General features: G+C 46.0%; 1 protein-coding gene across 4 annotated transcripts in view; it reads left to right on the top strand.

The window, feature by feature from the left end:
- The window catches only part of LOC124997477 (voltage-dependent T-type calcium channel subunit alpha-1H-like), a 102,244-nt gene extending 94,543 nt beyond the window's left edge, over positions 1–7,701 (top strand). For 3 of the 4 annotated variants that reach the window (XM_047571193.1, XM_047571195.1, XM_047571194.1), the window contains exons 36-38: positions 80–242; positions 2,143–2,300; positions 3,480–7,701. In XM_047571193.1, coding sequence (XP_047427149.1) covers positions 80–242; positions 2,143–2,300; positions 3,480–4,754 — 1,596 coding nt within the window. In that variant the 3' untranslated portion in view covers positions 4,755–7,701. Of the gene's footprint in view, positions 1–79; positions 243–1,123; positions 1,160–2,142; positions 2,301–3,479 lie in introns of those variants that run through there. The other variant, XM_047571196.1, reaches the window with a different exon arrangement.
- Positions 7,702–13,836: the final 6,135 nt, after the last annotated feature.

Raw genomic sequence — 13,836 nt, 5'->3', positions numbered from 1 at the left:
CACAGCTGGATCTGGAGCTCCGTGTAGGACAGAATCAGGGTCCGTGTTAGAGCTGCGTGGTCTCTGTCTCCCCCTGCAGGAGGAAGACGAGCAGTACGACAACCTGCTGTCCTCCAGGAAGATGTCTGTATCCAGGATGCACTCTCTGCCCAATGACAGCTACATGTTCCGGCCGGTGCGGCCCGCCAGCGCCCCCTACCCCCTGGAGGAGGTAGAACTCAGCCCCCAGCATCAGCATTCAGGTACCGCATCAGTCCAGGATGATAACATCAGACACCAGCCTCGTTTTATTTAGCTTAGCATGTTCCCAGTGTGATAAAGAGCCGTCTGATAATCCTCTTTACTAAACTATTACACACTGACAGATAGAGTTCAATGATGCATCTGTGTTCAGATCTGCTAAACTCACCTGACTGATCATATGAAGGAAACTTAACAGCTGCTAGTGTGTGTTTTTTATGGATATGGAGTGAATGAAGGAAGTTATTATAGATTTAAACTCAGCCAATGCAACAAAGAAAAAAGCTAGTGGTCAAATGGGATTATTCATACAACATGATGAGAAACAAACATGTAAATGTCCAAACGTGAATCATAACTGGACCCTGAAAACGTCCTTCACTCACAGCCGCCAGACGTCTCTTATTCAGGTTCTTTTCTACCTGGTCTACCATTTCTAGCTGGTCTTTAATGGGACCAGGACCAGGTCACATGTGGACTGACGCCAGATCAGTGTTCACACCTGGACTGTGACATGAGATCAGATCAGGATGGATGTTAATGTTTGGTCTGAACGGGGCCTTTAGGATGAAAATCACAGCCTCCGCATAGGACTCATCCCATCATCTCGCTATGGACATTCGTTATTTTAAATAAGAGTATAAGCTTTATTTGCAGTTTAAAGTTTGGACGTAAGATTTAGAAAAACACGACAGGTTTGCTTGAACTTGCTTTTGTTGAGAAAATCTGTTTCTACAGAGACATTATGACAAACTCAGTGTATTTATTAACGTTCAGTTCAGAAAATATGACAATCTGTGTGTTTTTTTTTTTTTATCTCAAGTAGCAAAGTAGAATCGTTTTATAAAAAGTAAAACACTGACGAGACCTGTTCTATCTGCAGTCAGAGCCTAATGTTGTGGCCCGGCTCTGTCCCAAGGTACCGACTGCAGTGGATGAGCTGGTGCATGTGAATCTCTGCAACCTTCACACAGGCTCATCTGCTCAGCTCTGAAATGACTCCTACGTACTAAACCAGAGGGAGTGTTGACGCGATGGCCACGAGCCGCAAAGTCAGATGATATTTAAAAAAAAGAAAAAAGAAAAAGAAGACGTCATTAACGCTGCTGTTTGGTTTTAAATGAATATCTTTTTTATCATCAAACTCTGACTTTGCTGCAACGTTTTTAACACGTTTTATTGAGCTCTGGACTCCCAGGTTTACTGGACCCGGGAGTTCAGAATGAAAAGACCCTGGTTACACAGTTTCACCACAGAAATGAAACACGGCTTCTACTCGTCCAAACCTGAATGATCCTTGTTGTGAAGCTGTTTCTGTAACCAGGATCTAGTGCAGGATCTTAGAAATAAACTCCTGAAGCTCAGCTCAGAGCTAGCCTGGTGTCAGAGTCTGGAAGCGCTAAATTTGATTAACCTCCAACCAATCAGAGACATTCAACCCCATCACCTCATTAAGCCCCGCCCCCAAACAAACACATCGCAACTTAGAGACTCCAGGACGACTTCACCCCACAAAGAAATAAAAAGTGGGGGGAGTTGCTGTGACTTCCAGGCTGGCTCACTTCTACTTACAGTTTCTGTCCTGAACAGTTTCCTGCTAATTAAACACTTTATTCTGATAGCAGACTATTAGAAATGAACGGAATGGCTTCTGTTTCTCTGGCTCACGGGTTCTATCACAATAAAGTGTTTTCTACTTCAGTAATGAAGACCACTCAGATGCTTTACAACTACACCACGTTAACAAGACGTATTTCTAGTGTGTGTTTGTGAATGCGTGACCGTGCATGTGTTCTGCACTGAGATGCATGAGTGGATCCTGAGCGTGTCCATGTGGCCGTCACCCGTGATGATCTCCTGGTTCTCCTCCTCCTCCTCCTCCTCCTCCTCCTCCTCCTGCAGTCTCGGTGATGTCGGTCCACTCCCAGCCCTGCGAGAGCCGCTCTCTGCTGCAGGTTCCTGACGCGTCCCCCGTCCACTCTCAGCTACCTCCCGTCCTCACCCTGCCCCGCATCGCCCCGCCAACGCCCAGCCCTTCGCCACGGGCCCTGCACAGACAGGTGAGAGACCCCGCGCTCCTGTAGACCCCTTCATGGCCTACGTCCCTGTGACGTCACGATGTGAGCTGGAGGCAGAACAGAGGGAAACTGGAGGGGATTCATCCGTGACAATGTTGTTTTGCTTTATTTTTTGGAGCCAAAACCAAAAAATCAAAAACATTAGCCTCAAGTTTTATCACATACCAGCCACTGCCAGACGTTGATGACTTTGGTTTGGCTTTGGTGATTAAAAGAGTGAAACAATCATCAACAACGTGCTAACTTGATATCAGGTCAGATTAATACGTAATGCATCATCAGTTAGAATAAACTGTGACTGAAATTACGTTAAGTTGATCATTATTTGGAGGCTCCTTGATACATGCTAATGCTAATGCTAACCACTAGGTAATGCACCATTAGTTGTGTGTTTCAGGGGCGTTCAAGCAAAAGTTGCATTTACTACTACTTTCCCTCCACAGTGGTTCCTCTTACTTCATGTAATATCTTTGTTTTAGAGGCTTCACTTGATAAAGACAGACCAGACTTCGTCCCCTGTGTGTCCTCTGGTCAAATTGTCCATCCAGTGAGTGAGAGTGTAGGGGTCGGTGAATATAGTCCCATCAGTCAGAGACAACTTTTTAAAATAACACTCACGGTCTCTGATTAAGTGAATTAATATAATCACTGAAATATACATTTTCCTCGTCTCCATTCTTCAGTCCGTTGAAATATGCTAACCACAGTTTACATGCTGTAGTGTTTTTGATGTGTTGCATCCAGTTAAGCCCCGCCCCTCAAAAACCCTCACATTGTTTACAAACTGTGAGGGCTCTGTAGCACTGGTAATTATTCGTTATTTGCTCAGAGAAATGACAGACAGCAGGATGGTTCTGAGCGCTGCTAACTAAACTAATTATGATTCATTTAGCATCACTGAGCTGCTGATTTGTGTTTCTGTGCATCTGAACACAACCAAACTAACCTTTGTAAATATGTGAGTAATCAGATCATTAATCAGATCAGACTGGCCCCGTGCTTCCTGCTGGTTTCTCTCTGGTTTCTTTCTAAAGGTTAAACATCAGGGGACGTGACGAGCTGTCCAGGGGGGACAGAGACAGGAGGGACAGGGACAGGAGGGACAGAGACAGGAGGGACGGAGACATTTGTTTGACAGTGTCTTGGTTCTTTGTGTTGCAGGTGGCGGTTAAACTGGACTCTGTGGAGTCTCAGGGTTCTGAGCATCAGGACCGGTCCAGCTCCGTCCGCTCGCCTTCTCCTCTCTCTCCTTTGCCTCCTCTTCCCTTCTCCCCCTCAGCCCTCTCCCTCCCCCCGTGCTCCCCCTCCGCCTTCCCGCTCCCCCCTCCCTCCCCTCTCCTCTCCCCGACTCTTCTTCTCCCCCCGCCTCCCTCCCCCCGCCTCCCCCTGCGCCCGGCGAGCCTTCGAAGGCCCCGGCCGCCATCCGCCGTCTCCCTCCTGGACCCGGCGGACGAGGAGGTGTACCACATCACCAGCTCGGCCCAGAGCAGGTGGAGGGAGGAGGAGGGAGGACAGAGCTGGGGGAAGCCCGGCCGCAGTCACTCTCTCTCCCCTTACGCCTTGCCGTGCTCCCCCGCCTCCTCCTCCCCTCCCGCTCCCCCCCTCCCTCCTTCCTCCTCGAGGAGCGCGCTCAGTCTGCTCGGGGCAGGACTGAAGGACTGTGACTTCAGGAAAGGCTTGAGTGTCGACAACCAGGGCTTCCTGGACAATCCGCCATCACTGTCAGCAGGTCACTATGACGACCAGCGGCGTCACTCCATCGAGGTCTGCCTCCCACAGGCCGTCCTGACCAGCGACCACCAACACCTCCTGCAGGAGGCCCCGCGCCGGGACAGGAGCGGCCCCTCCTTCCCCGTGAGGGTGCAGTCGGTCGGGAGCAACCACAGGAAGAAGAAGATGAGCCCCCCCTGCATATCCATCCACCCGCCCCCAGAGAGGGAGCACCCCCAGATCGCCTCACCCCCGAAACTGGCCGACTGCAGCATGATGCTGAGACGCAGGACGCCGTCCTACGACCTGACGCCGCACGCGCAGTCCAACACACACGCACAGGACACGTCTGCAGACGCACACACTCACTCCCCCATGCTCACCCCCGTCCACGTCCCGGCTCAGTCCCACTCCCCGTCCTACACTCAGACGTCCACGCACATCCCCATCAGCCCCAACGTCTTCATCCAGCCGCGTGCCCCTCTGGTCCCGAACGTCTTCACGCCATCTCGCCCTCTGTCCCCCGCCACCAGGCGCTCCCCCCTCACTGGAGACTACATCCCCCTCCCCCAGTTCACCTTCGACCAGCCGCAGTCCAGATACATGAGCGGGCTGTCGGCCGGGATATCAGACGCCGAGTCCTCGGCCACCTGCTCCTCCCCCTTCGACACCAGGCTGGGGGGGGGCGCAGGGTTCAGCGCAAAGAACCGGAGGACCGCCCAGTGAGCGTCTGGACTCAGGACGAGAGTTATTTGGTCCTGAATCTCCGACCTCCGCAGGGACGGTGCTGAGGGGAGGAGGACGTTGACGCTGGTGCAGACTCACCCCAGAATAACAGACCTTATATCGGATCTTATTTTCTAAACCCGACCTGAAGGACGGCGGACGCGCTGAGGCTGGACCGGGCCGGCAGGACTCTGCACGCGGTGCGGTCGGGACTAGAACCAGTGACGACTGCACCGGGACTAAAGCCACTTAACTCCGTAGCCAAAGTTTTTTTTTTCACACACTGTCCTCACCCACGCGAGCCAATCAGGAAGCAGCGTCTGGCTGATGACCTCTGACCTTTTCAGGAGGGGGGGTTTGTGAAACGCGAGCGTGCGGTGGGGGGGGGATCGTGGGATATGCAACTTCAGGGTTTCTACAGAAGTTCTGCTCGCCCCTCCTCTGCTCCTCGATCACATTGATCGGAGCAGAAGTGTGTGTGTGAGCGAGCGTGTGTGCGTGCGTGTGTGTGTGTGTTTTCCTGTGTGTGTGTGTGTGTGTCGTCACATCTGTCGTCATGGAAGTCGGCCATGCTGTTCTCACGCTCGCAGCGACAGAGAGGAGGGGGGGGGCAGGGCCGGGCTGTAGTGTTCGTTTTCTGTGTATCTGTGCAGTGTAAATAAAGGAAAATACTGTATTTGGTGAGATTAAAAATAGCTCCATCCATATGCACATATTTTTATAGAGATTTAAAATGTTTTTGCACACAGATTTTAAAGTTCAAGTTGCTTGTTTTTCCTCCGTTGTCCTCCTGTGAATGTACGTTTCTTGACGGAAGGCGTGATGGGGAAGGAGCGGTGAGGCCGAGGAGAGCCAGAGAGTTTTTATTTTTCTATTTTGGAAAAGAGAAGGAAGAGAACGGGGGGAGGGAGGGAGGGAGGGAGGGAGGGAGGGAGGGTGGTGTGTTCCTGTAGCTTTGTCTCAGATTTCTATGTATCTCATGTCTTGAGAAGTGGGCTCAGTGATGCAGACCCCCACAGACGCCTCCGCAGAAACAACTTTTATATTTGAATTTGGCCGTTGTTACAGAGGTGGGGGTGTGGGGGTTTCCTTTAATGATGACTTTTCTCAGATAAATGACAGGAAGCAGAATGGCTCTGTGGGCTGCTGAAATAAATGAATTATTATTCATTTAGAGATAAAAAATGAATCAAAGTTTTAGCATCACTGAGCCGCTCTTCTACTTGAAGCTGATTTGTGTTTCTGTACATCTAAAGACAACCAAACTAACTTACTAAATATGTGTAGCCAGAGTGCAATAATAATAATAATATTAATAATATATACTTGTGGAACATATAGTGACGTCCACGCGGCGTGAAGCAGCCACTCTCTTGTGTTCATACATACTGTAGACCTGCTCTATGATAGAAACCCATTTTTATACGATGATGATGAGATGATTTGTATCTCCAGTGTTCGTGCTGCCGTTGCTCCTTGTGGCCTGGGCGTGCAGTGGCGGCACGGGTGCGGCGTTAGGTACTGTAGATTTCTCCAAAAAGCTCAGGCCCGCCCTGCCGACGGTGAAATCAGACGCGCGAGTGACGTGCATCTCTGCCGAGGACTCAATAAGCCATCGTCTCATCCCATGCCTTCCTCCCTCGCCGGCTTCATCCATTCCATGTTTTCCTGCCAAGCCATACTTCTACTCTGACACAGCACAAGTTCCCCCTCTCCCTTTGTTTTTTTGTGCACAGTCTGGTTTTGGCACAGGAAGGAGCATGCTCTGATTTTCAAAGGCAGCTGGCTGGGACGGCGTCTTTTACTTTTCCTGCAATCGGCACGTGTCCTGCACAAGACCTCAGAGATCTGAGTGCAAACCGAAGTGCTTTGATGCTGTAACATAATCTTTAGAGGATCCGTTAGCTTTTCATATTTGTGCAGAATTAAAGAAAATAAATGAAGATCTATCCTGGTAGATATTGCCAACCAGATTTAAAGTATTTATTACTAAGGGTGTTTGCAGGCTGGTGAAAAAAAAATAAAATAATAAAAAGTCTGTTTAACCAGTTTTGCAGAAATGTCCTCAGTCCTGTTTTTATGGGATCACGTTTTAAAACAGACAGTTTTCTATTTATTTTTCAGATGTATAAATGATCTTGGTACTTGCAGAGACCTTTGTAAACAGTGTCAGTTCAGATTCTCATCATCATCTCCTTCTCTGCTCTCATCACATTCTCCCGAGCAGCATGCATGCAGAGGGCAGAATAAAAAACGAGAAAAAAAAAGAGCCTGCTCCGCGTCGGCCTCGTTCTGCCAAAGGTCAGCGACGCCTTTGACCCGAGTCACTTTTGGCTGCTTTAGAGGAAGTGATGCAAAGTCCCAGAGGTAGACGGTTCCTTTTCTGTCTCGTGAAGCTGCCTCGTTCGTCTTCTTCCAGTTCCGGCGTCGGATTCTGAACACGACGTGGTTCCTCGTTCCTCTGGTTCCAGACATTTTTTTTATATATATATATATAAAATATGTGCTCAAACACACTGATGTTGTGCATCTGCTTTGTCTTGCTTCTCATCCTCTTCCTGCACAGATTGTCAGTACTGGAGGTTTGAGGTAGTGTGAGGGAGGGGCCTGTCAGTCTGTTTGATGACCCCTGATCTAAAAAGCATATCGCCATATTAATCAACACACTTTTGGTAGAGTGACTGCATAATTGTTCTTACAGATCTCTGGATCTCAGTATTTAAATCCTGTTTTTAAGGAAACAGTTTTGACTATTGCATGCTCTGATTTAAGAAAAAGAAAAGACAAAAAAAGGACTTTTGGGAAAGAATCATCTGGACGTTTTGGAGATTTTGATATTTGCATTTTCAGATGTTTCCATTTGTAGTCTGACTTCCTACTTGCACTGGACTCTTCTTAATTGGTATCTGATCAAATACTGATTAAATGAACCCTATTCTTTACTGTCCAATGCAATACTGGCTGGTTATTTACTGTATGAGGACGCGGCTCCTCTTTATACAGCTTTATAGAGAGAAGTGGAAACCTGGTCGGTTCTGTTTTGTTCAGAACCAACGTTATTTAATGTCGAGGTTTTTCACGTCTCCCGATGAAAGTTGGCGGAATGAAAGCTGGTTATGTGATGTATATTTTACGTAGGGGTAGCCTCGTCCTGGATGCTGGATGCTCTGTAGAGGAGGGGTAATGACTTGTGTTTTCTTGGTGGAGACTCGCAGCGAAGGTGGCGTTTCCACGACAACGCCAGACTCCAGAGAGTTCCAGCTGTGACAGAATTTGACGAATCAGAAGCCTTGTTTTCTTTCTTTCCTCCTTTCTCTGTTTCTTTCTTTCTTTTCCTTCAGCGATTGGCCCAGGCTGCCCTCGTCCCCTCCAAGCCTTACAAGGAGGGGACGAGGTGCATGTGTTCTGTCTGTCTGCAATAATTAAACCCCCCCAAACCCCCATCATCCCCAGGAACAGAGGGAGACGGGGCGTTTAAAGGCTTGACACACAGTCAGACTCTGTCATATTGTATCGTTGCTGATTTTTGTGTGATGACCAACCGTTGTCCTGAAAGATGTTTCCCTGTCAATTAAAAAAAAACAACAAAAAAACAAAGATTTCTTTTTTTTTTCCCTGAGTTTCATCTGTTTCTTTCTTCTTTTAGTTTCTACTCAAACTTCAACAATAAATCCTCCAGGACCATATTCTGGTACCAGTTTAAGTTTGTCCCCCTGAGACCCTGTGTCCTCATACGGGGACATTCGGTTTCATTTTTCTGCTTCATTTAAACTTTTACACTAGTTGGTGTAAAAACATGAGCCACATAACAAAAGCAGACGAGGTATAAAATCTAATTTTACTGTTGAAACTTGTTTATTTATGTTAATTAACTTTTCATGTTGTCGTGCACAGAGTAAAACCCAGAGAGTGTCACACTGAATGTGGACAACAAGTTTTACGTTGGTTCCATGTGGAGCTGGTGGAAATGTGCTTTCCCCTTCTTGAAGCTTACTTCTGCATAGAAAGGAGGCGAGAAGGTCCAGAGGACGTGTAAGTGAAGTTAAACGAGACAACAAACGTCCTCAGTCTGCACAAAGAAGACGTAACGTAATGTCGCACTTATCAAGAACTGCTTCATAAGCAAATACGGGCAGCGAGATATGAGATAAGATATGAGACAAGTGAAAATAAAAATGTAATTTCCCTTTATGATGTGACACAAATTCTATCTATCTTCTAGCAAGAACTCAAATGAGACAATACAACTACTTTTAGTTGTTTTCAGAATTCACATAAATATTTTTGATAAAATATTTGTGTAACATTTTGTTCAAACTCGTTTGCAGACTACGACGGCCTGATGTCTGGAACCTGTGGACGTCACATTATAATAATAATAATAATCTGTCATCGTTTACGAGTTCTTATCACTGAGAAGAAGAAGACTTGTTCTTTACTTAGAGGCTGTAGTTTTACGCTTGCTGTGTGTTTTCCTGTGTCTGTGTCAGTCGTAACATGCAAACTTCTACATCTCCATCCAGACTCTGTCCTTAAGGAATCAGTAAAACTAAAGTACACTTATAAACTAAACCCTGTGCAGTGCAGACATGGACACTGATCTAACAACTGCAGTAAAAATACAAAGACAGTGACACACACACTCCTTTACAGCCGGAGGTAGAACAGCTTTGATCCCAAACACATTAATGCACCACACACACAAAACCAATTAAGCATCAAAGCATCTGATTGGCTGCTGAGATGCTCTGAAACGCACAGGGCTGCAGCTTTGACTCAACATTAACCTTCTTAACAACGGTCTATTGTGATGCTTTGCCAAGTGTTTACTGACATGTTTGCTTTCACCTCCCAAAATAAGAAAAAGAATCTCAGTGTCCAAACGTAACGTGGTTTAACTGTAAATTAGTGAAAAACTTTGGAAAACATTTTAACTCAAATATCAACATCTGTATCCCCTCAATCAGATGCTTAAAAAAATAAATAAATGAATAAAACTCAATATATAACATTAAGTTTTCTATTTGAACCACTCTAAAAGTGCACAGAAACGACCGTCCATCTTTCCATCTTTACATATGATGTGAAGTTCAGTCAGTCTGGAAGATTTCAGGAGCTTCTTTCTTTACTGTATTTATTATTGATCCTAAACCAAGGTCTTCTCAGGTTCTCCCTCCACGTGCACCGGGTGTAAATCAGTTCTCTAAATTCATGCAGTTTGTGAAGGTTCTCAGTCTCCCAGGTCATGGTTTATACGAACCATGTAGGCCATGTGTCCCTTAGCCGTCCAGCTCCACCTGAGGGACAAAGGACACTCCTTTGAAGACAACTACGTCCATATCTGAGCCAGAAAAGACAGATGGTCTGAAAGAAATAAATGAAGCCATCTATGTCACATGGGAGAAACAGATTCGAATCGTTGGGAAAAGCGTCTCCGACAGTTGTTCATAATTTGATGTTTGGGATTTTTCTGTTGTATGGTTTAGGATCAGTTCTGAGTTTGTTCAAATGTTGCTCAGTGATGAAAAACAAAGAGCTGATTTAAAACATGATGGATGTGTTCAGTTGTCCCCTCAGTGATGGCGCTGGTAAATAGAGCATCTAAAACAAATCTAATTCAATCACAACACTGTGGTACGTATTATGTCTGACAATCTGATTCATGAAGATGGTTCATTTGCAAAGAAATTAAATATAAATAATTTATTACATTTACTGTGATTTAAAAAAAAAACAACACAACTCTATTCACATCAAATGTTTCATCTTCAAACGTCCACAGATAAACTGCATCTACCATTAATCTCTGCGTAGGGACGCGTCAGTGCCACCAGGGGGCACTGTTTGATCATTAAATGTTGAGTCGTATATTGGAGCGAGTCTGTCCAGCCAAACTCTATGCTGATTGGCTCTGAGCTGGTCACGTGTTTCAAGGCGCCATGTTAAATATATCTAACCAATATTCCCCCAAAGAGGCAACAACAGAGAATAAAGTTGGATTAAAAGTTAAAATATGCCACAGGATCAGGAAAACACGGAGGAAACTCCACCGTTTCCCCAGTGAACAAAAACAGAGAAAGTTATGGAGCAGAAGATTAAAAGGAAGAACTGGATGTCAGCTGGTTTCTCTCTATTATGTGATGAGGTAAATGTCAACGTCTCTGTTTGACGTTTGTTAACACCACTTTACACATGAATGAAAGTTTGAAGCTAACCTAGCCTCATGCTAGCCTCATGCTAGCCCTATGCTAGCTAGTTATCTAGACTAAAGACTTAAAATGAAGCTCTAACAGACTTGGTGGAAGCTTGATCAGCCGGAACCAGACATCATCTCTAATCAGGAGGGAAACGAGAACAGACACAAGTCATTATTTGTTTTCCTGCTTTAATTAATATTCCAATGCTTAGTCTTGACATCCAGTCGGATCACACAGGCCGTATTCTCATATATATTAACACTCATTCAGACTGAACCAGCAGCAGCAGCAGCAGCAGCATCGCTTCAAACAATCACAAAACCGTTTGACATCTTTAGATATTTTGCAAAGAGGAGCTTTCACGTTTATCCATTCAGCTCACATGGTTTTTACTGCACCATTTCAGCAGGACGTTGATTCACCGGCTCACCTGTAGATGGAGCTGCTGAACCCCAGACATGTGTGAGGCTGTGAGAGTGTGAGGGTGTGAGGGTAACCTCTGGAGCTGCAAGTACGTCAGCATGGCTGGACTGTGTGTGTGTGTGTGTGTGTTAGTGAAGCAGTGTCAGTTGTAATATGTTCCTGTAAGATGTAAAGGTCAAGATGACAGATTCACAGAAAAAATAAAAAGCGTCCCCGTGGCCCCTCCCTCTCTGAGACAGGCTGCAGACTCTGCTGAGAGCTCTTCTTTAAGAAAGCCAATATTATTTAATCCTTTTTAGTGATAATAAAGCTGCTGCTGCTCAGTCAGCTTTAAGTTGTCTCCAGTTTTTTTTTTTTTTTTTTTTTTTTATAAATTCTTGGTCTGGATGCAGATTCTCCCTCGATTGAAATTAGCTGCATTTGCCTGCGACCATTAAAGCAGCTTCTCTCTTCTTGGCTCGTTCTCTCTTTGAAGCCTGATGCATAAAGAGGCAGCCTTTGCAGAAAGACCCGCGCCTCTCTCCATATGTCCTATCACTTATCTACTCTTCAAACAAGTCAGTCACCTGGTAGCCGTCTGCTGTCAGCCAGCCAGGTCTCTATCTCCGCAGCGCCATGAAACGTTCACTATCTGCTTTTAATTGGATCTCCACGTTCGGCTTTTCAGCGGAAACAGCCCAGGAGATTGGCTGTGGGGCTCTTCAGAAAGGGCCCCCCTTCAGCGGCGGCTGAGATTCGGTATGGATTTGTCAGGTGGTGATTTGACAGATTCGTCTGTCGGGACGTGGGTTATACGGGCACAAAGGAGCTTCGGTATCGGGATGGCAGCAGCTGAGCAGGGTTTGAATCCAATTACAGCGAGCGGCCACGCGCCAGTTTGTCATCAGAGTTGTCATTTTGTTTGGAAAAGGGCAGACACTTCTAGAAAGTAGATCGGACAGAATGGACGAAGCACCCGTCCATCACCGTCCATCACGGCCTAATCAGCCGCAGTCTAGAAGCTTGGAAGTCACAGCCCACCTCAGGTTACATTCTTCACTTAAATTGAGATTTATTTTACTGAATTTAGACAAAACAATCCACAAAAGTTTTTAAGACATTTTACAGGATCTGTTGCTTGAGGCCCCAGAGCAGCACTAAGGCCGGAGAACCAAGAAAAATGAATTTATAACTGGAGAACCCTTGAGCAGAACCTCAGCTCGTATCCATCTGCTTGAGTCTGGCCAGATGCTTCCACTCCTGATAAAGTTTACAGTGTATGCAGCGCACGCACGATACAAACAAGACAACACGAGGCCATGCGACGCATGGTGCATGGTGCATAGAAGAAACGTAGGACATAGGGCTGATATCTAAGGCTTCATGCTTCCATACTGTGCTCATACTGGTTGAGATGAAGCCCAGAGACGTTGGGACAGTGTCAGTGATAATAGTGGAGTTGAATGAGTTTAGGTTGGATCGGTTCTGGTCAGTGAACATAGTTGTTGTGGTCTGGACCAATGAGATGGATGTAAATGATGTAGTTTATTATATGGTGCATGAATTCTGCAGAGGTAACTCACCAAAATGACATTTGCAACAGTTAATTGATCTACAGAGGAAATATTTTGCTGACTGCTAAGTTCACCTGATAAATGTAGATGTGGTGCATGTTCTCTCTCTTCATCTCTCTGGCCTCCTTCATTTTCTACATTTCTGCATAAAAATGAGTCAGATATTCACACAAGTCCTGAAAGAAGACAAAGAGAACTCAGTCAAACTAGTTGTGAGATGTTTCCTCTCATCAACCGATGCTGCAGCGTTTCTATGGGATTAATGTCAGGACTTGGTCTTGTTCTTCCCATGTTCACTCAGCAGGTGCAGGCACAGATGTGCTTTAGAACATGGCACCATTGTAGCTTCATACTTCAGCTACATACAGTAGTTAGCATGTGAGCAGCCTTGTCCTGGCGTCTTTGTAAGGAACAGTTGTGCATGAGAGTCGCCTCATACCAGAAACACTCCAGTGAGTCAGTCAGTGAGGCGTGAAAGAAATGGAGGTGTTCTGACCCAAAATCCTGAGCAGCACAGAAAAGATTTTACACTCAATAAAACAGATAAAATTTTTCTGTTCATTAATGCAGAAGAAAAGCAGGACTTAACACTTGAAATGAGATTAAATATTAAAGCTGTCAGTAGTTTTATTATTTAGATGTGACCACGATGAGTTCCTGGTTGTAGGAGAAGCCTGCTGGATGTGGAATTAACAGGGAACCAACAGAAACACTAGGAACTGAGGCGGAGCAGGACCCAGGACCTTGGATCTGGTCCACGGAGACGGTCCAGGCTCCACATGTTCAGAGGTCGGTGTGCTGGCATCCAAGAAAAAGGTCAGAACTGGTGGTTTTTCATCGTGCACCCAGGGAACAGTAACGATTGTCGGTGAAGTCATGTGCTGCTTAGAGAAGTGGAATAAAGTCTGA

The sequence above is a fragment of the Mugil cephalus genome, chromosome 20 (assembly GCF_022458985.1).
Source record: "Mugil cephalus isolate CIBA_MC_2020 chromosome 20, CIBA_Mcephalus_1.1, whole genome shotgun sequence".
NCBI lineage: Eukaryota > Metazoa > Chordata > Actinopteri > Mugiliformes > Mugilidae > Mugil > Mugil cephalus.
This window is presented reverse-complemented; position numbering and strand designations above follow the sequence as displayed.